The 23,719-nt window shown below is 41.7% G+C and overlaps 1 protein-coding gene across 2 annotated transcripts in view; it reads left to right on the plus strand.

Moving 5' to 3' along the window:
* Window positions 1–23,719, plus strand: part of CREB5 (cAMP responsive element binding protein 5) — a 356,099-nt gene that overhangs the window by 54,054 nt on the left and 278,326 nt on the right. Inside the window, exons 2-4 of one of the 2 annotated variants that reach the window (XM_019535356.1) lie at window positions 2,926–2,997; window positions 5,754–5,847; window positions 19,192–19,313. In XM_019535356.1, coding sequence (XP_019390901.1) covers window positions 2,944–2,997; window positions 5,754–5,847; window positions 19,192–19,313 — 270 coding nt within the window. In that variant the 5' untranslated portion in view covers window positions 2,926–2,943. Of the gene's footprint in view, window positions 1–2,925; window positions 2,998–5,753; window positions 5,848–19,191; window positions 19,314–23,719 lie in introns of those variants that run through there. The other variant, XM_019535363.1, reaches the window with a different exon arrangement.

The following is a 23,719-nucleotide window of genomic DNA, read 5'->3' on the forward strand; positions in this document are numbered from 1 at the left end:
CTTTCCTGCTAAGGCAGGGGGTCGGACTAGATGATCTACCTAGGTCCCTTCCGACTCTAGCTACTATGAAACTATGAAACTATGAAACTTAAGACATCAAAGACATGGTGGGCAAGATGGTGAGGGTGGGTTGACACCGACCTGGCATGGTAGGAGGCGCTAGGGGAGTTCACGGCACCCCTAGGTCCCATCCTGTCACAGTCGGCATGCTCCAGTGGTCCTCCAGCATCACACATTGCTCTACTCTTCCCTCCTCCCCACCACAAGAAGCGGGGAGAATTGTGGCAGTCATCCAGTGAGTGCTCTTCTATGTCCTTGGTTGTCCTCAGGAAACACCGTAGACTAGAAGATGCTCACTCAGAGAGATTGTCACAGTGGGACAGAGTTAAAGGACATGGGTAGAGCAATATGAGTGCATTCAGGATGCTGGCCATCATATAATACAGTGGGGGCCAACCTTTTTTGGCTGGAATGGCACAAATTAGCCCTGCACCCTCTGAGCGCTACATCAATCCCCTTCCTCTGCTCAATCTCCTGCTCTGCTTTCTGCTCCCTGCCTGATCTCCTGCTCTGCTTTCTGCTCCCTGCTCTTTCTACCACTGTGCTGCCTGTTCCCTCTTTCATCTGCCATGTGCCACACACACAGGTTGTGCATGCCACTTGTGCTGCAGTTTAGCCATCCTGATGTAGTACATATCCTGACAAATAAGAAATCTGTTTTTCTTACCTGTTGATCCAGCATATTTATGGCTTTTTCTTGAAAAAGAAGGACAAGAAATCCATTATCTGAAATTTTTATTTACAGTGAAAAATAAGGAATACACTTTATATGTATAGGTCTGGGCTGGGATGTTCAGGATGCCAATGGTGATTGTCTGTGGCATATGCCCAAAATTTCTCAGTAAGTAAAGCTTCTTTGAAGTTCAGTATAAATAGGGAACACTTAATGATACAAATAAACCTAGGGCAGCTGTCTCTGACAAAAATGCACAATCAGCCTGAAACAATGGCATTTAAAATGTGGGTTAGAGTGATTTCAACACCCCAGAAGGCCTCTGCCATTTTTGTGGTTTTATACATTTTCTTTATTACAAAAAGTTTTTCTCTCTTTGTTGTATGAAAGACCCACACAAACTGAAAGAGAAAATAATGGGCCAAGCAGGAACACAATGGGTACATACAGGAGTTACATTTAGGTTGGCCTAACCAGGGTCAGGTCGATCTGAATGCCCAACCACACAGCCATTCAGAGGAATGAATTTGGGCAAAAAAATGGAATGCCTGATCCAAGTTACTGCAATTCAGGAGGTGCACACACTTAGATCAAGGAAGAGTTAACCTGGTCTAGGAAAGGATTAAACTAATGTTAGAATAGTGACACAGTGGAATAGACTGCCTAGGGAAGTTGTGGACTCTTCATCACTGGAGTTGTTCAAGAAGAGGTTGGACAACCACTGGTCAGGGATGATGTAGGTGTAGCTATATTTGTGTTCTACTGTGGGTATTTCCCATGCTTCTGGGCTTTGTTGATTACCGCATGGGGCAGGAAGGGTTGGACTAGATGACCTATGGAGGTCTCTTCCAGCCCTACTTCTTTATGATTCAATTGCTTGGATGCCTGAAGGTGTTCACAGCACAACCTCAGGGCTGGGAAAGCCCAGACATGCACCCTAACCATACAGTTGTGCTATTGCCATCTCCCTTGACCCTGACCAAGCTATTTGCAGTCCCCTGACTCCCTACCATGACCAGACCCCATCCCCATCATGGTCCCAGCAATCCCCCCACCCCCCATAGACCTGTTAGCCTTCTTCCCTGACCTGCCAATCTGCCTGTTCATGGCAGCCCCTCTCCACACTCCAAGTAACTTTGGGTTGTCCATGCAGCTTTTGGTAGTGGCTGATAGCTGAGCATGCCATACCTGGTCTAAGCTCAGGCAGCTTAAAGTAAGCCACATAAACATAGATGGCATGTGGTAAATGTGTATATTCAGTGAAAATGAATATACCCAGACTACCAAGAATATACCCAGACTACATAATGTGAAAAAACCCTGAAAAAATGCTTTCTACGCTTCATGTTGATGCTACTTGCAGAAAGAGTAAGGTTCAAATGTTTCAGAAAATGGTAGATCTTATTTTAAAGCTTTCAATGTCTTTTTTTTAGAAAAATGTTATCCAAGTTAGTCAGCAATGTGCTCTAATGCTGGCTCAAATTTAGCTATATAACTGTTCTCTGAAAGCTGTTTCCAATGTGGTGAGGCAAATGCCCCCCTCTGCTTATTCTTTTATCATTGGCCATCAGTTCTTTCTCAAGGTGCGGGCCAAAATTAAAATACTTGACTGCAATTACATGTGAGGGCACAACAGTTCTGCCTTTTGCTAGATTGCAGATCTTATGAAATCTAAAATCTAACAGATCCTTACAGGACTCGGATGTATATTTGTCTCAAGTGCTTTGGACTTCACATAAAGTATATGCTTAATATGTTAAAGAAAATTCACTATTTAAGACATGGGGTCTCTAATTAAGAATTAAAGCAAGCTGGTTAAAATGTTCAGCAGGAACTGAAGAAAGAAAGGTAAAAACTATTAATATGAGATGTTTCTGAATTGATGTGTCCTTATTTAATAACAACACTGAACATATGTTTTTTCCAAAGCAGGATTTTTACTTTGACAGCCTAATGGTTTTTTTCCCCCTTCAAAGTAAATATATGCTCAGGAAAGAGTAACAAGAATGTAGATGGGAACTTAATGAATTCTAGCAAGTTAGGACCCTGAAACTGTGATGATTTTTTTTCTCGTCTCTTTTGCCATTTGCCATTTTTTTAAAAGTAATTCAGTGCTGTATTTTCCATATTTCTTGAAGTTTAGAATGTATATATTTATAAGTTCCCTTTCTCTCCTCCTTTTTAATGTGTAGATTTATGAGGAATCAAAGATGAACTTGGAGCAGGAGAGGCCCTTTGTCTGCAGTGCCCCAGGCTGCTCACAGGTGAGTGAAGTCAGTGACAATATTAATTAAGACCACAGCACAAGCATGGGCTTGTATAATGCATCATCATAATCATTATCATCATGTTAATACAGTGGTTTCCAACCCCGCCCCCTCCTGCTCTTCCTCCTCCTTTTTCTCTTTCTCCTTTGTCCAATATGTTGTTATTGAATAATTAAAATAGGCAGGTAGTTAGAAGCTAGTGGCTAACTATCCCCCCCCTTCACTTTATGTCCCCCAACCTGATCCATTTATTTTAAACTAGACTGAACTTTCCTCCAATTTAAAAGTGATGGAGAACATAAGAAGAAGAATCCACTGGTTCAGAAGGGATACAGCTCTTCTAGTATTTCATTTCCTTTCTTACTCTTTTGTAAAAACTGCTAAGTTTTATTTCATGTAGCAGATGGTAACCTGATTTTTAATCAACATATTAATACTTTAATGCTTCATATTATAAGATATCTTTCTATTATGTACCCTCCATTTTAATTGAACTGTATTGCCAAAGTTTGACCCAAAATATGCACATTGCTTCTTGCTGTGTATAGGGGTTCAATCTAGTCCATAATATTAGAAGTTCAGGCTTTTCTTTAAAAAAAAAAAAATAAACCAATTGTCAGTTTACCTTCTACATTTAAATTTCAGTATTCTGTATCACTGGTTATCAATGACGTCATTGATCCCTACAACGATGCAGAAACCTCCATCTATTGTATTGTTTATGCTAGTTTATCTCAGTAATGAGAATACACAAGGATTCACTAGAAGTGATCTTCTTTTCCAGTTTGGACACAGGTCTGCTATCTAACCTTGTTTACATGACTTAATCTCCCCAGGCATCTCTATGATTGAAGAAAATTCGTGCATACCTCATTGAAAGTCTTCAGGCATTGTATCTTTAGAATCCTATGAGCTTCTCTGATGGAAGTGCAGGCTATTTTATAATTATTGAAGTTTTTAGGCTATGATGTTTTTCATCAAGACTTGGAATAGAACTGTAGAAAATTTGAGTTCAGATGTTGGCAGGTAACTGATGGCCTGGTTGGTCTACCAGATAAATCAATAAAAGACTTTCTATTGAATTTAATGGATTTTTGGATCAGCCCTTGAAGCAGGATTCGTAATTTTAAATCTCAACATAGCAAGTTAAACCTTTCCTAGATTCCAGAGTCCCTACTTCCACAAAACAATTGACAGAAATGCATAGTATGGCAGCTGTAGCACGGCAGTCTAGCTAAGAGCTTTGGTAACTCCTTCATCAACCAGTTTCTACATTTGAAGAATGAGTTAGCTGATCTTATGTACCGGAAACGAGGCACATTTAGCAAAGACATAAGAGACTGGATTGAAGGAGTGGCTTTTCCCCCCAATCCCAGCAGGCATTCTTTGACCCTGCTGATTTTCACACTGAAGACAGAAGCACAGCATTCCATGAAGGAAATTTCATTTCTACATTGTGTTTCTTCTCACAACATTAGCATGGAGCGTTTTCCCACATTCCATTTATTCTCATTGTCAATTTCTAGTGCTTGTATTTCTTCCAGATGAGTAAACAGTGAATCAGGATTTCACAGTTAGGAAGGGTCTTTGGGAGTTTTTTTTCTTTTGAGAATGTTTCTACATTATTTACTCTGCTGTGTCTATGTAACTAGATAGTATGTTATACCCTCTATGACTATAGCTATTTTGCTATAGCCACTAGCAAAGTCACTTAATATGGGATGTACCATCTTGGAAGCACCAAGTCATTTTCATTTTACTAGCAGTTTTTTGTTTTTCTGCAAGAGATCTCCCACGTTAAAATGGTGCTTTTTACAAAATCATATGGACATATCCTAGCCTACCTTGAGACTCTGTAAATGACCCTATTAAACAAAGAATTGCAATAATGTGTAGTGAATAGTAGTGCCTGCTCTTTTAGGGGAGACACAACTGTAACAATTTTGTTGATATCAAAGAACACTGACATAAGTTGTTACTGTGCAACTGCACAATTTGGAAATGTAGCAAAACTGCTTTACCTTTAAATCTGTTTCAAAGTTAAGTCATTTTAGCTCACTTGTGTCATGACAGGCAGATGTAGTTGTAGCAGAACATGTCATGCTTTTCCCCAGGGAGATGCAAAGCATCCTGGGATGCCAGGGGACTGTGAGTTAACTTGAATCTTGAGGAGATGTGGGGCAGAAAAGTTCAATAAACCGATTTAACCTCAATCAGTTAAGTCTACTACATCCATCCAGGTTCATCTTAAACTGGTTTTAGCCATTTTGAAAGTGGTTTATGTGCACTGAACTTCTATTGTGTTACAGACATGAACCAATTTCTGATCACTTATACCAGTTTATGTGTAACTTCTGTCCCTAACCCTAGAGTAGAGGAAGTCCAAAATCCTTCTGAATCTAAGACCCCAGCCTTTTGGTCCCTGATGCTCCCAAAACCTGCGTCAGGGTGCTTTCTTCCAGTTTGGCTCCTGAGAGAGGGACATAACTGTTTTCAGAAGGGAAAGGAGTGGATTCTGAAGTCCAAAACAGCAAAGCATATGGTGGCTCTCCTCTTCAATAAAGGCATTTATCTGGGGGCAAAGGCCACAGATCAAGACAACCCAACCCCTATTCAGTGGGCTAAGTAGTCTCTCTTTTTGGCTGTTTCTGTGTTATTTGGATGGTTGGTTCTTTTTTTTAAATTCTGTCTATTGCCAAAAGTTTATTAGAGAACTAAATGCTTTTTTCTTCCCTTCTCTGTTTGCCTGACAGCGCTTTCCAACAGAGGATCATCTGATGATTCACAGGCACAAACATGAAATGACTTTGAAGTTTCCTTCAATAAAAACAGATAATATGTTATCAGGTAAGAAGTCATGAATGTGAGAATCAAGTGAAATGTCTGTTTTTAAGATGTCAGAATTACTTGTACTGGAAAGCTTAATACCACCAAGCGTTACATTTTAAAAGTACCCCAATTAATAACCAAGTAGAAATGGAACAAACTAGCTTATGCATTTCTAGACAAAATGGTAGCTGCCATTGTTTGCCTCTTCCCCAGTTTGATACAAGGGAAAGAGAGATTACTGAACTTGAGCCACATTTATTTTATTTTGATATCAGATTTGTAGGGTACAAAACAATTCTGGCACAGTCTCATTTGTCATGAACACATAGACACTTAAGAGAATCTTACTCCAGGATCCAGCAACAAAAGTCACTGCTTTAAAACACTTACCCACTTAGAAATGGGAAATAATGGAAAACAGAAGTGTTAACATAGACTGTTGACATGATACATGTGGACCATTAAACTACAATGCAAATAGGTGTATTTTAAAGACTTAAATTTATAGAAGTTATATTCATACTCCACAAATATTCTGTTAGCATATATATAAATGGGCTAAGGTATTTTTTCAAAAGTAAATATAATCTTGTTCTCACTCTTTCATATCACCCAGCCATGGGCAGATCTAGGACTTTGAAAAGGGGGGTGTAAATGATGTGGTATATAATCACATATAACACAACACACACTTTTTTCTCTGGTTAAAAGAAACTAGAACCTTTACTAATATACTAGTTGCCTAGGGCTGTATTATTCAGGTTGAGATCAAAGCAAGAACAAATATCACTTTATTGGAATGTGCATTAATTTTCTATACTATATATTATGTAGTTTCCTTAATTAAATATACATGTCTTACTGATGTTCATAAAACAGAATCTAGCCTTCTTCAGCATCTTGACAGTGAATTTAACATTTCATTGACAGTTATTTCCACACTCGGTTAATTTTAATCTGAATTAAAGTTTCCACACTTTGAGTTAATGTTTCTAGCTAGAACTAGAAACAGTCTGCAGGGCTGTGAAATAAGAAGAAGAGTAACAAACAGGAAAATTGCGGAGAAAAGGGTAGCGCTGGAGTGGTGCTGTAGCTATGATGGTCTAGAAACATGGGAGAAGCAAGGATTTTTGTTGGTCTGTCCTTTATTGAACAAACTACATAGTTGGCATAGACTTAGACAAGCTTTTGAATGCAATGCATTCTGCTTCAGAACATCAAAACCATTAAAAAGGAGAGAGGGTTGTGGAGTGAAGAGAGATTAGCAGGAATCAGATAAATTCTAATGATCCATGAAGTCAATTTATGACCTCAGCATTTCCTGAAAAGAAATGCTGCTGCTGCCATTGCTGCTGCTGCCGGGCAGCTGGCTTTAAATTTTGGGTGGAACGGGAATCAAAGGAAGGGCATGACTGCCAATGGATCTACCCCAGTGCTAAGCTTGTGTGTTTCAATACCCCTCTATCTTTAATAGAATTGTCAGCAATTGCTTGCAAACATTTTTGGGGAAGGGTGTATTTTTTTGTTTATTTTAAAAAATCATATCTAGGGTATTTTATACAGACCCCAGAATGCCCTTTTCCTCCTTGTTGCTTTTAAAATGCAAAATGTTAAAGAACAACTGTTAAAAGCACATAACACACAAAAGAACTGGACTTATAAAAGTGCACACATGCCTTCTGTGCCTGTAGATTTCTATTCTGTGTGTGTACAAATGGGAAGATTCATTTTGCAGGTTAGGGTGTCTTTTGGTAGTGAAGCTGCTTCAAACCACTGTACCTGTATACAGTGGGTATGCACCCAGAGCATTGTTGATGAGCTCAGTTTTGAAGGAGCTGTCTGTACAGAAGTGCACCAAGAGTGTTTGGGGGCAGATTGAGTCTGAGAGGTGGGGCAAGAGGAACTTACAATGTGCCCATTGCCTAATCCACATCTCCCTTTTAGGCCAGGTATAGACATTATGCTTTTACTGATATAAGTGATTGGAAACCAATCTAAACCCATAACAGAAGAGAAGGTCAGCACACAAAACTTGTCTGTACCTATAACAGAACACAAGTTTGGCGCACATAGATTGGTTTAAAAATGACAGAACCTGCTCTAAGATTTGCTCCCCCACAAGCAAATGGTGAATGTGTGTTCTGTTTGCTACCAATCTAAACTATGCTGCTTACAGAAAACAGCATTATTTAGGATCAATTCCACCTCAGGCTTTTTGAATGTCTCTAGAGTCTTAAATGTAGCTTAAGAAGAGGGCTAAGGGCTGGAGAGGCAAGCAGCTCGGCCTGGGATCAGGGGCCAGAGGGCTAAGCACCAGAGACAGTGAGGGCCAGGGGTGCAGAGTGAGAGACAGGGTCAGGATCTCGAAATGAGAGACAGACACAGGGACCAGGGGCCCAGACATGCAGAGAACTGACAGGGCTGAGGCTGAGGGAGCTGACCCCAAATCAGTGGGCCAGGGCTGGAGGTCAGCGACCAGAGGAAAATGAGGCTAAAGATAAGAGGGCTGAGGCTTCTACAGGGGACAGAACAGTGTACAGAGGAACATCTGTGAGGCATAGGCATGGCTGTAGGGGTGGAAGGAGGCCACAAATTTAGTCTTTAAGGGACATAGGACTGGAGGGAACAAGGGACTGAGACAAGGAGAAAGAGAGAAAACCTAGGCTTACCTGTCTCTGAGAGCAGCCTCCCTTCATCATTTTCTAGCACCAAGACATGGCAGGTGAGAAAGTAGGGTGAGACCCTGCGTGGCAAAGGCAAGGGAGAGGCAGCATTGAGATGGCCACTAGGGGGGCATCATGGCAACCCTAGGTACCTCTTCTGTTATAGGGATTTTTTTTTTTTCCAACCCCCATTTTGAAAGTTTTAACACTCTGCTGTTGGATGCCAAGGAGCCGGGGTTTTTTTTCATTGCTTGTGTAAACCTTGGGGAAAAAATTTTTCTGTAAAGTTGGAGATGTTTTATTCTTGAATTTCATAACAAAAAATAGAAATGATATATGGGAGGAGGCAGGCTTTCCCTTTAAACATTTGCCTCCTTGTCTTTCTTTTTTGTTTCTTTGTCAAAATTGTTTCTGTTATCAGTACCTTCAAAACCTGCAGCAGCAATTGCTTTATAAGAAAGCTATGTGCAGTTAGACTTTTCTATTATCAGATGGGATAACCATATAAAATAACCATCTTTTAATATTGTACCCGCTTTTATTTACTTTTAGTGTTCCAGGAAGGATGAAAAGAACTAGTTAAAAATATATTGGGCAGAATCAATTAGCATGTGAGTTTAAGGAAGCTACAAGAGTTATCAGTCCTCATGCTTCATTTGACATAAGCTGATTAGCAGTTTGGGACTAGTATGAAACTTGCATTTTTGACTGATTCAATATCAAACAAATATCATCCCAGTGGTATTTTTTTTCTGTGGATTTCTGTTGTTATCAGAGTGCTGGAACTGACAAACTAAAAACCAAATAAAATATAGCTTGAAAAATTCTTTCAGGTGCACCTTTTGAGGTATGAATTCTCTTCCTTTTTCCTACTTAATGTAGTATTATTTTATAATTGAAGGATAAGTTTAAAATGAACCTTAAAACCATGGCAGTGTCTTGTGCAGAGCCTCAGTGAAGCTGATGCAGTTACATTTGATTTACATCAGGCAGGACCTGGTCCATAATTTAACTTGGGTCTGTCCAACGGGCAGCCCATGAAGGGTTAAGTTGCAGCCCCTGGACTCCTGCCCAGCCACTGCTGCCCCACATTGTTCCAGCTGCAACAGCAGCCAGAGTCTCCAGGCTTCTCTAGGGTGGTGCAGTGCTGCTGACTAGGAAAGCTGAAGGTGAGCCTGGGGCCATACAGGTGTGCACTGCAGTAGGGCAGGTTGGCAGATAGGTGCATGGTACAGTGGCGGAGGGGGTATGTCTGTTCACTGTGTGGCCTGGAAACTCATGGCTCACCCTGGAACCACTTCCCACCCACTTAAAAGTTGGACGGCCCTGACTTAACTCATTATCAGAGTGTTCCACTACATTAGTTCAGTGTGTTGGCGCTGATAGAATAAGGGCAGCTTTGTTCTTCCATCTGATAATTTCTGCAACAGGACACTGACCCTGAGTAGATAGCACTAAATAGCAATAGATTTCCTGGACTGAACTGGTGAAGAAGGAACTGTTACCTTGATAAGTATGTCGTTAAAATATAAGTGGGTGTCAGGTAGCTAACATGAATGCTATCTTGAAAGATGGCAAAACATTTTCTGGAAGGTACTGGGATAATGTCAGCCCTACTGTATGTTAAGGGAAGAGGGTAAGGGGAAAAAAAAGAGATTTCTATCATTTTTTCATCAAAAAGATGGGATGTTTGAGATAATTCAGGCTCAGAAAAATACCTTTCTCTCCTGCCCCAGGACAGAGGACCCACTATTAGAATCACAGAATATTAGGGTTGGAAGGGACCTCAGGAGGCCATCTAGTCCAATCCCCTGCTCAAGTAGGTTGTTCCTTGAGCAGGGGTTGTTCCATACAGGGCTCTGTCATCCCGGGCCTTAAACTCCAAGGATGGAGATTCCACCACCTCTCTAGATAACCCATTCCAATGCTTTCTCCTAGGGAGAAAGTCTTTCCTAATATCCAACTTAAACCTCCCTTGCTGCAACTTGAGACCATTGCTCCTTGTTCTGTCATCTGCCACCACTGAGTACGGTCAAGCTCCATCCTCTTTGGAACCCCTCTTCAGATAGTTAAAAGAAACTATCAAATTTCCCCACATTCTTCTCTTCTGCAGACTAAATAAACCTAGTTCCCTCAGCCTTTCCTCATAAGTCATGGGCCCCAGCCCCTAACCATTTTTGTTGCACTCCTGCTGGACCCACTTCAACTTTCCACATTGTTTCTGTAGTGGGGGGCCCAATACTGGACACAGTAATCCAGATGTGGCCTTACCAGTGCAAAACAGAGGGGAAGAATCACTTCCCTTGGTCATCTGGCAAGGTTCCTACTAATGTAGCTGAGTATGCTGTTATCCTTCTTTGCAACAAGAGCACAGTTCTGTCTCATATTCAGCTTCTTGTCTACTGTAACCCCCAGGTCCTTTTCTGTTGCTTAGCCAGTTGGTCTCAAGGCTGTCCTGGTGCATGGGATTCTTCCGGCCTAAGTGCAGGACTTTGCCCTTTTCCTTGTTGAACCTCATGAGATTTCTTTTGACCTAATCCTCCAATTTGTCTAGGTCACTCTGAATCCTAGCCCTACCCTCTAGTGTATCTACTACTCTCCCCAGCTTGGTGTCATCTGCAAACTTGCTGAGGGTGTACTCCGTCCCAACTTCCAGATCAGTAATGAAGTTATTGAACAAAAGCTACCCTAGGACCAACCTCTGGGGCCCTCTGCTTGACACTAGTTTCCAACTTGACATCAAGCCATTGATTACTATCCATTAAGCCTGATGATCCAGCCATCTTTGTATCCTCCTTACAGTCCAAGGATAGATTTATCCAACCCATACTTCCTTTGTTTGCTTTGAAGAATGCTGTGGGAGATGGTCTCAATAGCTTTACTAAAATCAAGGTATATCATGTCCACTGCTTTCCCCACATCCACAGAGCCAGTCATCTCATCATAAAAGGCAATCAAGGTGCTCAGGCATGACTTGCCCTTGGGGAATCCATGCTGAATGTTCCTGATCATCTTTTCCTCCAAGTGCTTCCTTGAGGACCTACTCCATGATTTTTCTGGGGACTGAGGTGAGGGTGACCAGTCTAGTCCTCTGGATCCTCCTCCTTATCTTCCTTCTTGGATGCTATATTTGCCCTTTTCCAATTGCCTGGGATGTCCCCTGATCACCACAAGTTTTCAAAGATAATGGCCAGCAACTGCAATCACATCAGCTACCTCCCTCAGCACACTTAGATGCATTGGATCCAGCCTCATGGACTTGTACTTATCCAGCTTTTTAAAATAATGCCTAACCCATTCTTTCATCACTAAGGGCTGCTTGATTACATTTTGCAGAGGCATAGCAAGCAGTTTTTGTGCCCAGTGGCCAGGAAGCTGAGGTGTCAGGAATGGTGGGAGTCAATTTTGTGCTCCAATTTAGCACCCAGTGCTGGTGCCCTACTGGATCACCTCTAGTTAAGAGACTGACATTTTAGACAACGTGCAAGCCCTTCACAGAGTTTCCCACTTTTATAAATCATGAATCCATTAGCAGTAAAGATCCCATGAGTACCCTCCTAGCCCTATTTTTCTGCAGTAACTACCAATCAGGGCAGTCTTCTCTATAGCTGTGTCATGAGCAGCCTTTCAAGTTTCAGCACTATCCTATTACTTTGACTTTGTTTTCATTGCATGAAAGTAAAAAATGGGTAAATACATAAGTTTGGTGGAGCTCCACAGCTGAGCAAGCCAAATCCCTATTATTAATGCAGACTAGACTAAACATTTTTTTAAAAAGATGATGCATCAAGTTACAGCTTTTGAATCTGTGCTGTCAGACATCTACATTGTAGATGAATAGCATTTGCAATGGTTTAATGGTCAATACTATAAACCTTAAAAAGCTGAAGGTTTTTAAATAAAAAGGTTTTTTTGTTTTGCACAACCATGCTTTGGTTCTGTTGCTTTTTTTATGTTGCTGTTTTTCTGCTCAGCATCATGCTTTAATTTTTCCACTCATGCCTTGAAAGAGAAAATGCGAAGAGCCAATTCTGGTGTTGCAAAATATCCTCTGGTAGATAATTCAAATAAACTCTTAGCATAACAAACTAATGATACATTTCCTCCAGCACTGTGCTTATTACAGCTACTGTTTCAAAGACCATCCATGCAGATTGATCCTCCTTTTTGGGACACTGCTAACACAGTTTTTTAAAGAAAATCAACTAAACGCTGAAACAATGACTGAATAAATACATTCCTTCTACTTTGGTTAAGTTTCAAGATTTCCTGTTACTTTACACCATGTTTTTTAAATGAGTCTGTAGAGGGCCTGATTGTCAGGTCTGCTGATCAGGTCTGCAGATCACATTCAGTTGGTACCTGATAAGTGGTCAGTACCCATCAGGGCTGTCCCTAAGGGTGGGTGAATCTGGGTGGCCACCCCAGGCCCTGTGCTTTAGGGGGGCCCGTGGAGCCAGGCGGAGCAGCGGCAGCATGGATCTGGTTGGAGCGACTGCTCTGCATCCAGCCGCTTATAACCCTCCCCTCCCCACCGATGACGATGGCAGCTTCAGGTCTGGGGCCCGTGGGGGCAGGGCCTCACAGGGGCTGATTTGCCCCAGGCCCCACACCCTGCTCAGGTCCCCTCTGGTACCCATTGTGGACTTAGTGCTGGATTCTATTTAAAATCTGGCTACTTGTTATGGTGCTGAAACTGGTGTTGAAGCCTCTACAATACAGTCCTTAAAGTGGCCACTGAGTTCTTGAGAAAATCTTTTCCATAGAGTAAATACATTAACTGATAATTTGTACACGATTATTTATTTATTTTATTTATTTATTAGATTTATGGGTACTCCTTGCCTTTTGAGTGTGCTAGCCTTAAGTTCTATTTCTATGGCTTACTGAAACTTAGTGTCTGTCTTGGTCATTCTAGCAACAACCATGAGATTCTAAACTCTAGGTTGACAAGTATTTTTACCATATTTCCAAAGGCACTTTTTATGAGGTTAGATAATGAACAATTTCTGAAGCACTCATATGATGACTGTAGGCTCACCACCAAAAGCTATGACTGGGAGGGCTGAGAGAGAGAGGGAAGGAGAGGAAAGGAGAAGCAGTTGATCTGAGTTGGACAGTGTGGAGAAAGGGTTTGATCCAAAAACAGCTGGAGTGAGCTGGAAGTTCCAGAGCAACCTAGCAGATGCTGGACTATGTATCCAGTGGGAGTGAGGTAGTCCAGATGACAGACATTGGAGTCTAACCTTTAGCAAGTATGCAGTGCACACAAGCATGAGTGATAGCAGCAAAAGGCTGGTTCTTACAAAGCTGGAAACAGACAGATAGATCATGGCGTGAACTATTGCTGGAAACTATTAACATATCTTCAGGTATTGGGAAAAGGGGAATATTTTATTATGTCTCTTTGAGGTCTTTCCTAGATACAGGTTTCCCTAGCTTTATGCTGTACATGCATTCCTAGAAAACAACGTAATTCATATTTGCTTAAAGGGAACCCACTTTCCAGTGTAACAAATAGGGATACATTCCAAGACCTCAACTGTACTGATCCCTAGACCCATTTCTACCACTTTTACAAGACAATTTTGGTACTTACCCACAGCACACATAAGCACAGGGCACTGTCATAATGGGGGTGGCAACTACAGAAATACATGTCACAGACAATGAGCGAGGAGCAGAGATCCACACAGGAAAATATATTTTGGTGTGTGACACTCCCACAATACACTGCACAAAGTAGCTGACTGTGGGCTTCCACCAAACTGTAAGAGTGAATTTACTTTGCATATAATGATTTTTTGGTATAAAAAGGGTCATCACATAAGAGGGAATTTGCACACACAGAACCCACATAAAGCCAGGGAAACCTGTATTCATCTTGAGGATTCACCTGACTTAGACAATCATATTCCTGTATTTTTGACAGCTGCATATGTTCCTAGTGTTACTTTCTGCTTCCCAAAAGAAGTGTGGTGTTGGTCTGGATAAAAATATTTTCTGAGTATGGTTTAGGACCTCTTCAGAAAACTAAGAGGAGGCCCCATCTGAAATTTAAGTCAATGGATATATTTGATATGAATAATTCTTGTCCAGTGCAAGGGAGTAAAAGTGCACCCCTCCACTTTGCATACAAATATACAAGTTGCATATGCTAGTTTCAGGGATGGAGCACAATGATTTTGTGGGAAAAGCTGTGGTTGAGGCATATCTGACTTAGCAAGTACCCAGAAGGACTATAAATCTTGTAAGAAAACTTTTCATGGGTTTCCTAGCCTGATTTCAAGACCACAGAAGTTCAGATAACAATATAGGCTAAGAATAGATCATCAAAAAGCCTGAAACTGAATCTATCCAGTCTTTGTAATTTAGTTTAAGCTGCATAGATTGAACAAATAAAGAAGTGAACAGACATTCACTTTTGATTCTGGAATTGCAGCCACATGCCTTCAGTGGCCCAGGCCAGAATACGGGGGACATTAGAGAACACCTCCCTGCTTGGCTGGAGCAGACAGTTTGGGTCAAAGCTAGCCCATCTACCCTGTAATGGGAGCTTTGCCAGGGAGGTGCAAAGCATCCTGGGATGCTGGGGGACTATGAGTTAACTGAATCTGGAGGGGTTCTGGGACAGAAGTTCAATAAACCGATTTAACCTAAGGCACTTAAGTCTGATACTACATCCATCCAGGTTTATCTTAAACTGGTTTTGGCCATTTTTAAAGCACTTCATGTGCGCTGAACTTCTGTTGTGTTACAGATTTGAACCGTTTTCTGATCACTTATACTGGTTTATGTATATTTTTTGTCCATAGCCATATGAGTAATTGTCATTGTCCTGTTAGTCTTCTACATTTTGGATAATCATTTAAAATAGCTCTTCGAGGGCAGATTCTGTTACCTATCCATGTTGAGTAATACCTGTCTCCTCTGTTTTCAGAGCAGCTGTTTGTAGAGTAAAGGAGCACCTTAACAAATGCAAGTAGAATCTGGCCTTCAGTCCTCCATAACTACTGATTATCTCTAAAGTTTTGATGATATAATACATTTGTCTGCCTTTTATTCATGAAATAGAAGTATTTGATGCTGTTCCTAATCAGTAGCTACTTCGTGCATTCAGCTGTGTGTGCCTCAGAAATACTTTAATACTAGAGCTGTAGCTCCTGATCTACTAAAACAGATTGCTATAATGCATAACTTCTTGGCCAATCATGCATTGCGATCAAGATTAGCCACAATTTAACTGCACAGATTCTTTTTAGACCACTTTCTCCCTAGATTTAGGTAGCTAATTCTGTAAAGCAGAGGAATTTAAATTTTTGTGTCTTGGGGGTTTTTTGGGGGATTTTTTTGCAGTTATCTTAGTGGGGATGGATGGAGCTCTGACTAAAGCCTTCTAGAAACCCTATTTTTGTACTGGTCTGTGAAAATGTATAGCTGAATTAATATCGGTATAACTTTTCATAAAATATGATAATTTATGTTTACCATAAAGTCTAAAACTAAAGACTCTGGAAGGTTTTGGCACTGCTCAGCTTCAGTATAACAAAGTAAATTGCTTTTCAGTAAGGTAGGGTTACCATTCATCCCCCTGGATATAAAACCTGTTTCTCCCTCCTTTTTTATAGTACTTTCTATTCAATACAAATTCCAGGCTCTGGGCCAAACTCATCTCTGGTGGAGCTCCACTAAGTTCACTGAGGTTACCCTAGAGATTAATTTGGCACTACTTATTTAGGACATGATCCTGGGAAGCTTTGGGTGAGCTCAGCTCCCATTGATGTCAGCACCTCCTAGAATTGGCTCCTTATACTGAATTCACTGAAGATACTTGGAAAGTCTCATGTTCCTGGCTGTGGGTAGGACAGTAGTTAGCTGTGAAACTAATAAATGAATGTACACACATTCACAAATACGAGATTTTTTTGTTTCCTTTTTCATCTGTTATTTGAAAATCACAAATGTAACACTCAAGCCAAAAGGAAGAAGTGAGATTTTTAAAGCTAAGGATTTGCTTTTTATGTTACATCAGTATGTTCCATTAAATGTGTCTTAAAAAAATGAGGCGTTACTGAATTTAACTTACAGATACAAATGAGTACATTTATCAAATAAAAAGAAGAGACTTAAAAGTTTTAGAACCAGATTTTCCATAGGTGTAAATTGTCTTCTTTAATGAAATTGGGGAAGCTGAATGGATTTTTATACCAGTAGAGGATCTGACCCTTTATTTCCAAATGGAAATTTTATTTCCTTTTATATGCATTCCTTTTGTGTTCCCTTTGTTTAGGGGTTGCTATGTGTTGCTATGCTGATCACGTAACGATCATTCTGTTTCTAACTGTTCCCCACAACAGGGAAATATAGGGGCATATTAGAACCTGACCCATCTTCACTAGGTATGTGGAGCTATATTTTCCCCACAGAACTCTCTTAAGTTGCAAGCATTAACTGAAGTCAGATTTTGGTCCAACACATGCTGCTGAGATTAGTGAGACAAATATTATTTTAATCCTTTTGGGATGGATTTTAAATCATTTGGGAGATGCGAGTGACTAATTCTGATGGCAGGTTAGAAGGTGGGTCACAGAACCCCTCCCAGGCAACAAAATAATCAGTGGCTTGAGTTGGGTTGGGAATTGTGCATTGAGGAAGAAGAGAAGCTTGTCTTCTTCATCTCTTTTTCTCTCCCTCCCCCTCTTTCTCTGTTTATCCTTAATGACTATCTGGCCATTCCTCTTTGAGCTTGAAGGGTTTGTATCACATTATTTACCAGTGTGTCAGATATTTGTAATATGTGACCATGCCAGATTTCTGTCAATAGAGTCCTGAAGATAGAAAAACTGAGGCAGATGCATTAATGTTCTGTCCCAGACTAAAGTGAGAGTTGGCACTTAGAACTGCTTACCAAAGAAGCCTAAAAGATTTTTTTCCCTCTTGAGCCCTTTTGGCTGTAACGTTAAAGAGAATCCAGTTCTTTCTTACCACTTTAAATGAAAAGAAAAGATTTGCAAGAATTGGGGACATTACAATTTAATTTTACTATTGCTTGTCTTTTTAAAAATGAATTACAAAACTATTAACACTTTCCTTTCACTTTTTTGTGTAGATGAAGCCTGAATAATTAACTTTTAAATAAAGTTTCTGGTATAATTCTAAGGCTTTCCTCAAAAAAGGAACCAATTAAAAAAATAGGGTGTCTCTGCCTTCCTTCACTTCTGTTGTGTTATCCTCAGTATACAATATGCTTTTTTTGTCAGTCTTTCAACAATTCAGGCACAAGATTGTATGGCTAAATCTTTGTGCTTGTACCCTGTGGCTATATATACACCATACTTACACACGTCTAAGATGAGGTTTTTTTCCCTCCCATTTAACAGGACTTTGATCCTGAGCCTGGGGTCAGATTTGGAGCCAGTCAGTGCCCTGCACTGTCACCTGCCCCCTACAGCCTCTGATCTCTCTGCCTTTGTTCCCACCCTCTCCCACCTTACTTTCCACTTGCAACTGTGGCTCCAGCTGGGGCTCTGCTCTGGCTGGAGGTAGGGAACAGAGAGTATATGGTGCCTCTGGCACCAGCCCAGCCATACAGCAGTGACAGAAGCTCAAGCCTGGCTCCAGGACCAGGGCTGAAGCTGCCATTGCCACAACAGCTGCTCTGTGGTTGGACTGGGTCTGAAAGCAGCACATGCTCCATGCCCCTTGGTCCCAGGCCAGAGAAGTTCCCAGCAATAGCTGGGGAGTTACAAGGGGAAAGTAAGTGGTGGGAGGGCAGGCAGCAGGAGGGACAGTGGAAGTGGGTGGGGAGGGGCAAATAGCAGTGGGGACAGGTGCAGGCACTGTGGGGAAGGACAGGTGTGAGGGGCCACAGGCATAGGAGGGCAGGTGGCAGGAGGGTAAGTGGTATGGAGGGGAAAGCAGGAACTGCGGGTAAGGGTAGGCATCAGGGTGCTGGTGCCAGGGGGAAAGGTGGGAGGCATGCATGTGAGGTGAGACAGAGGGTATGAGTACTGCAGGGCAGGTGTAAGTTGTGTAGAGGTGGGAGTCAAGGGAGCAAGTGGTGGAGGGGGACAGGCAGCAAGGGGCAAGAGTCAGGCCACTTGACTCCTTTGCCACCAGCCCACCACCACCTACCCTCTGCCACTGCTTGTCCTGCTGCAGCAGCTGCGGGGAACAAATTTTAGATGACCATTTCAAAAAGTAGATTCTAGACATGGAAAATCATAACAAATTTATCTCTGGTTTCCATGTCTAGTAGCTGATTGTTTGGGAGTTGTCTTAAATTCAGAGTCGTCTTGCTTTTAGGTAAATACGATATTATACATGGCTGTGCAAGTGCATCTAGTGAATCACTTGCATACAACTTCTGTAGCTTTATGTACAGATACAGTGAGCTTTATGTACAGTTACAGTGATGAGTTGTGCAAGTTAGCGGCGTACAGTTGTGTATCAACACAAATGTGAATTTGGCCCCTAAACTGTATCTATTAAATGCACAACTACTGTATGCTGCATCTCTCATACCATTTCAAAATTCAGTGCCTCTGCTTTGCATTGTTTTTAATTATAGTGCAGTAGAGGGATGCCAAGGAACAGGTAAATATTTCTCCATCCACTGGTTATCTGAATGTGTATATTCTGTTTGTCCTTCTTTTACTGCAAAGCATCCATTGTAGATCCTTTTGATATCTATCCTCAGACCAGACTCCTACACCAACACGATTCCTGAAGAACTGTGAGGAAGTGGGCCTCTTCAATGAGATTGACTGTTCCTTAGAGCACGAGTTTAGAAAGGCACAAGAGGAAGAGAACAATAAAAGGGTACGTTTTAGTGCACTGGACTCTTCCCTCACCTAACTCCTCTGAGTGTGTGTGGATGCTGTGTGAAAACAAATCTAGCTTCATTACCTGATAGTAACCATTTTAGTTGGAAACTAGATGGCACTATAGATTGTGACATGTTTTCTAATGATGGAAATCATGGATAAAAACATCTAATTAGTTGAATTTCCTGAAGTATTATTAGCACAATGTTCAGCTTCTGATTCTGGATCTACACTTGTAAGTAAACTGTTATGCAAACTGCACACCTTTGGAGGGACTGTCTTGGTAAATTCTGTCTTGTACAGACAGGATTTAAAAACTGATTCCATTTACTTGCTGTGAAATGCTTTAGAGGGTGCAGAGAGGAACCAGCACAAAGAGTTTTGATTTGTTTTCTGCTCTTGCCAAGTTGTGGCTTTACTGAACCTCTAGACTTAATCAGTATCCCTGCTAACTTGATCTAATTGTGTTGGTTGTGTTTTTAATAAAATATATGAACTAAAGGGAAAAAAAGAACTTAGAGATTAGAAAAAAGCCACTGTGTATGAGTTCATGTATACCATTTTCATTTTCTCTCCAATTGCTCTGCATATCCACAGAGATAGACTGGGGCATCTAACTTACTTAGAGTCATAGAGAAGTTGGACTGGAAGGGACCTCCAGAGGTCATCTAGTCCAACCCCCTGCCTGAGGGAAAATCATCCCTGTATGAACCATCCTATAAAACCCATAATCTAAACTCTGCGTAAGGCAACTGTCAACCCTTACAACACAGACCTAATACTCTAGCCTGCCACAGGTAAATCAGGGGAACCCCAGCAGCCAATGTCCTGCTTCTATTAAATATTCTCAGTATATGTTCAAGAGGCCCAGGGTAGAGGCTCATGGCCCCCACTACAGAGGAAGGCAAAACCTCCCACAACCTGTACCAATCTGACCATGGCATAAAAATCCTTCCTGACCCAAAATACGGTAATCAGTTTGACCCTGAGCAGATGGGCAAAACACTGTAGCCAGGAACCTCTGTCTTTGGTAACAGCAGGAGCATTGGCAGACTCTAATCAAAGTCCCTAGCTTTGGCTGCAGCCAACAGTCAATGCCTCTGAGGGAAGCTTAAAAACACCCTGAAATATATAGCAGAAAGTAGGGCTGGGCAGCAACAAGAAAAGGCCAGAAGCATAGCAAATATCCACAGTAGAACATAGGCATAGCTACACCTAGATCATTCTTGACCAGTGGCTAGCCGGCCTCTTGAACACCTCCAGTGGTGGGTGTCCACAGCTTCCCTAGGCAGTCTATTCTACTGCCTCACTATTCTAACAGTGAAGAAGTGAAGAAGACTTGGAAGGAGTTAAGTGTACTTAGATGCTCTAAAACAGTGGTGCTCAACCTCTTTGGCTGGTGGGCTGGGCAGACAGTGCCCAGGTGCTTTGTGGGCTGGATCCGGCTGGTGGTCCTGATCCAGCATGGAGCGGTTTCCTATCCAGCTGCACAGAAGGGGGCAGGGGCATCCTGCCTTCAACCTGGCCCCATGGTGGGGAAGGAAGGAGCATGGCTCAGCCCAAAACTGGGTCTGCGGGGGGGGCAATATGGCCCAGTCCCAACCCAGCCTTACAGGGGAAAGGGGGCTTGACCCAGCCCTGCAGAAGGGGAAAAAATAGGGGGTATGGCCCAACTGCAGGGATGAGGGGAGTGGGCATGACCTGGCCCTGACTGGCTGTACAGGCTTGGGGTTTGGGAATTTGGCAGTGGGAGACAGTAGCTCTATTTATTGCCACAGGTCCCCTGCCTGCAAATTTCCTGATCTGTGGGGAGTCCTGCCGGCCAGATACCTATGGCTGTGAATTTGGGCTGCATTTGGCCTGAGCACGCCTCAAAAACATCATCCTAGCACGTTGGTTGTCATAAAAAAAAAAACTGCAACAATTTATAAGTAATTATCACAGAGTTCAATATAGTTAAGAGACAAATAAGGGTGATCAATGAATTTCCAAAGCTTTCCAATATACAGCCAACCTTTTGGTTTCTTGCCTAACCTGACCGATGCAAGGCTTCCATTCCCTTCTTTCTATTGTGGGGTGACCTGTTGACCCATTGACTCTGCTTCCCCTGTAAAACCTTCAGATAACTTGTCAGTTACTTCAATTGGCCCAAATTCCCTATAGCCTTCTTGTTGCCTCTTAAACTGTCACTCCCTGAATTGGCTCCACTACTTCTGAAGATCTTATTCCAGGGCCTAGGTAGTCTGATGATAACCTGTATCTGTTTAACTTGGGTCTTAAGTGAGGCCTGAGGCTAAAGTGAGAGGAAGTTGTAGAGGGAGCAGCACCCCTGTCTGCTGGTAAAGCCAGCAGGAGCTTGCCTACATCTGTCTACCTTGAGTGTGAAGCATTTTGTTGTAGTGTCTCTTTCTCTTTGGTTGTGGTTAATGAATGCTCTGCATTCTGGTTCAATCTCCTTTTACCACTGTATGGTGTCAGTCATTTTGCTGGGTCTTGGCTGCAGCTGAATTCAAATTCCATGGATCCTCAGTCTCTGCCTGCTGAAGTGCACAAGTGGAACTTGTGAATTTCTAAGTTGGCAACATTCAGAAAGATCTTTGAGGTCCTAAAATATTTATATGTGGAAAGAGCTAGGCTGATTCTTGGAAAGGAGTTGTGGCTTATTGCTAGGTTGCTGGGAGATGAAATGTATTGAAAGGTCGTAGGACAGAAGTCCAGAGGTTATTTGAGAATAGCTTGAAGGACACTAGAGCTTGATGCTGTTGAATTTTGGAGAGTCACTGTTATGCTGAAGAATGGAAGGGAACATTCAAAATATGAAGGAGCTGAGTTGCAGTCATAGGATGGTAAATCACTATAGCCTGCTATAAAGAATGAATGTTCTGAAACAGCTGTGAAACGAGAGTAAATGTGTCTAATTTTATGGTTAGTGCCATGTCTACTTGAGAGGGGAGAACTGTTACATTTATTAAATTAGGACATTTTTATATATTAATATTTTTACACACATTCTCAGTGCAATAGGTGATTCCTGTGCAGTACCTGCTATTTATTTTGCAGGGATGACAGGAAAGCAGTAATCTCATGATCTTGGGTCCTTTACAGCTTACCACAAATGATACAGTATGATGTTGCAGAGTCAGTTTCAGCTCAGAAAAGATAGTTGCACAGTCTGAGTAAAATCTAGACTAGGGCATCATGTTACCTGACAATTACCAGTTGTTTAAGAACCTCTAAAGGTCTTATTCTTTCTTCCTTGTACCTGAGTGGAGTTTTTTTCAAAAGAAAAGTCACAGAAACAAGATAACCTGTAACATTTGTTCTTTGTTTCCAGTTAGTTTGCTACATATTTATTCTTATATTACCAATTTAGCGGATTTGGGGATGACACCAAGTTGGGTAGAGTTGCAGCCATTCTGGAGGGCAGGGGTAGGACCCAGAATGACCTGGATAGACTAGAAAAATAGTCCGTAAATCAATTAAAAAAGGACAAGTGTGAAGTCCTGCACTTGGGACAGAATAACTGCATGCACAAATACAGACTGGGAAATGATTGGTTAGGCTGCAGTACTGCAGACGAGGACTTGGGGGTTACAGTAGACCATACGCTGTATATAAGCCAACAGTGTACTCCTGCTTAAAAAAAATCCCAACAGCATACTGGGTTGTGTTAATAGGAATGCCACTTGCAAATCAAGGGAAATGATTCTTCCCCTCTATTCAGCACTGGTGAGGCCTCATCTCTAATACCGTGTCTAGTTTGGGCTACACACTGCAAGAAGGACGTGGATAGATTGGAAAGAGTCCAACACAGAGCAACAAAAATGATTAGGGGCTTGGGCAGCAATGTTTAAGAGGAAAGGATGAAAGAACTAGGGTTATTTAGTCTAGAGAAGCAAAGACTGACAGAGGATTTAATAGCAGTCTTCAAATACCTGAAGGGTGATTACAGACAGGATGGAGATGGGCTTTTCTCCGTGGCCATAGGGGACAGAACTACAAGCATAGCTTCAAGCTACAGCTGGGGAAATTTAGACTGGAGGTTAGGAGGAACTTTCTGACTATGAGGGTAATCCAGCATTGCAGCAGGCATTGCATAGAGAAGCCCGGAATCGCCATCCTTTTCAAGAGCAGGTTAGATGAACACTTCTTTGGGATAGTTTAGTCAGGAATGATCCTGTCTTGAGCAGGCAGCTGGACTAGGTGACCTCATGAGGTCCCTTCCAGTCCCACTTTCCTATCATCCTATGAGCTGTAAAATATGAATTTGAAATAGGTCCCAGCAAGGCCATACACAAACACAGTAGACAAAGGATACACTAGAAAATTACATGTGTTCCTAAGGTAGGGCTTCTAATAGTCTGGTTCTGAAGTAAGAATTTCTGTAATGTTTGCAGTGTT

The sequence above is a fragment of the Crocodylus porosus genome, unplaced genomic scaffold (assembly GCF_001723895.1).
Source record: "Crocodylus porosus isolate Cpor-Errol unplaced genomic scaffold, CroPor_comp1, whole genome shotgun sequence".
Taxonomy (NCBI): Eukaryota; Metazoa; Chordata; order Crocodylia; family Crocodylidae; genus Crocodylus; species Crocodylus porosus.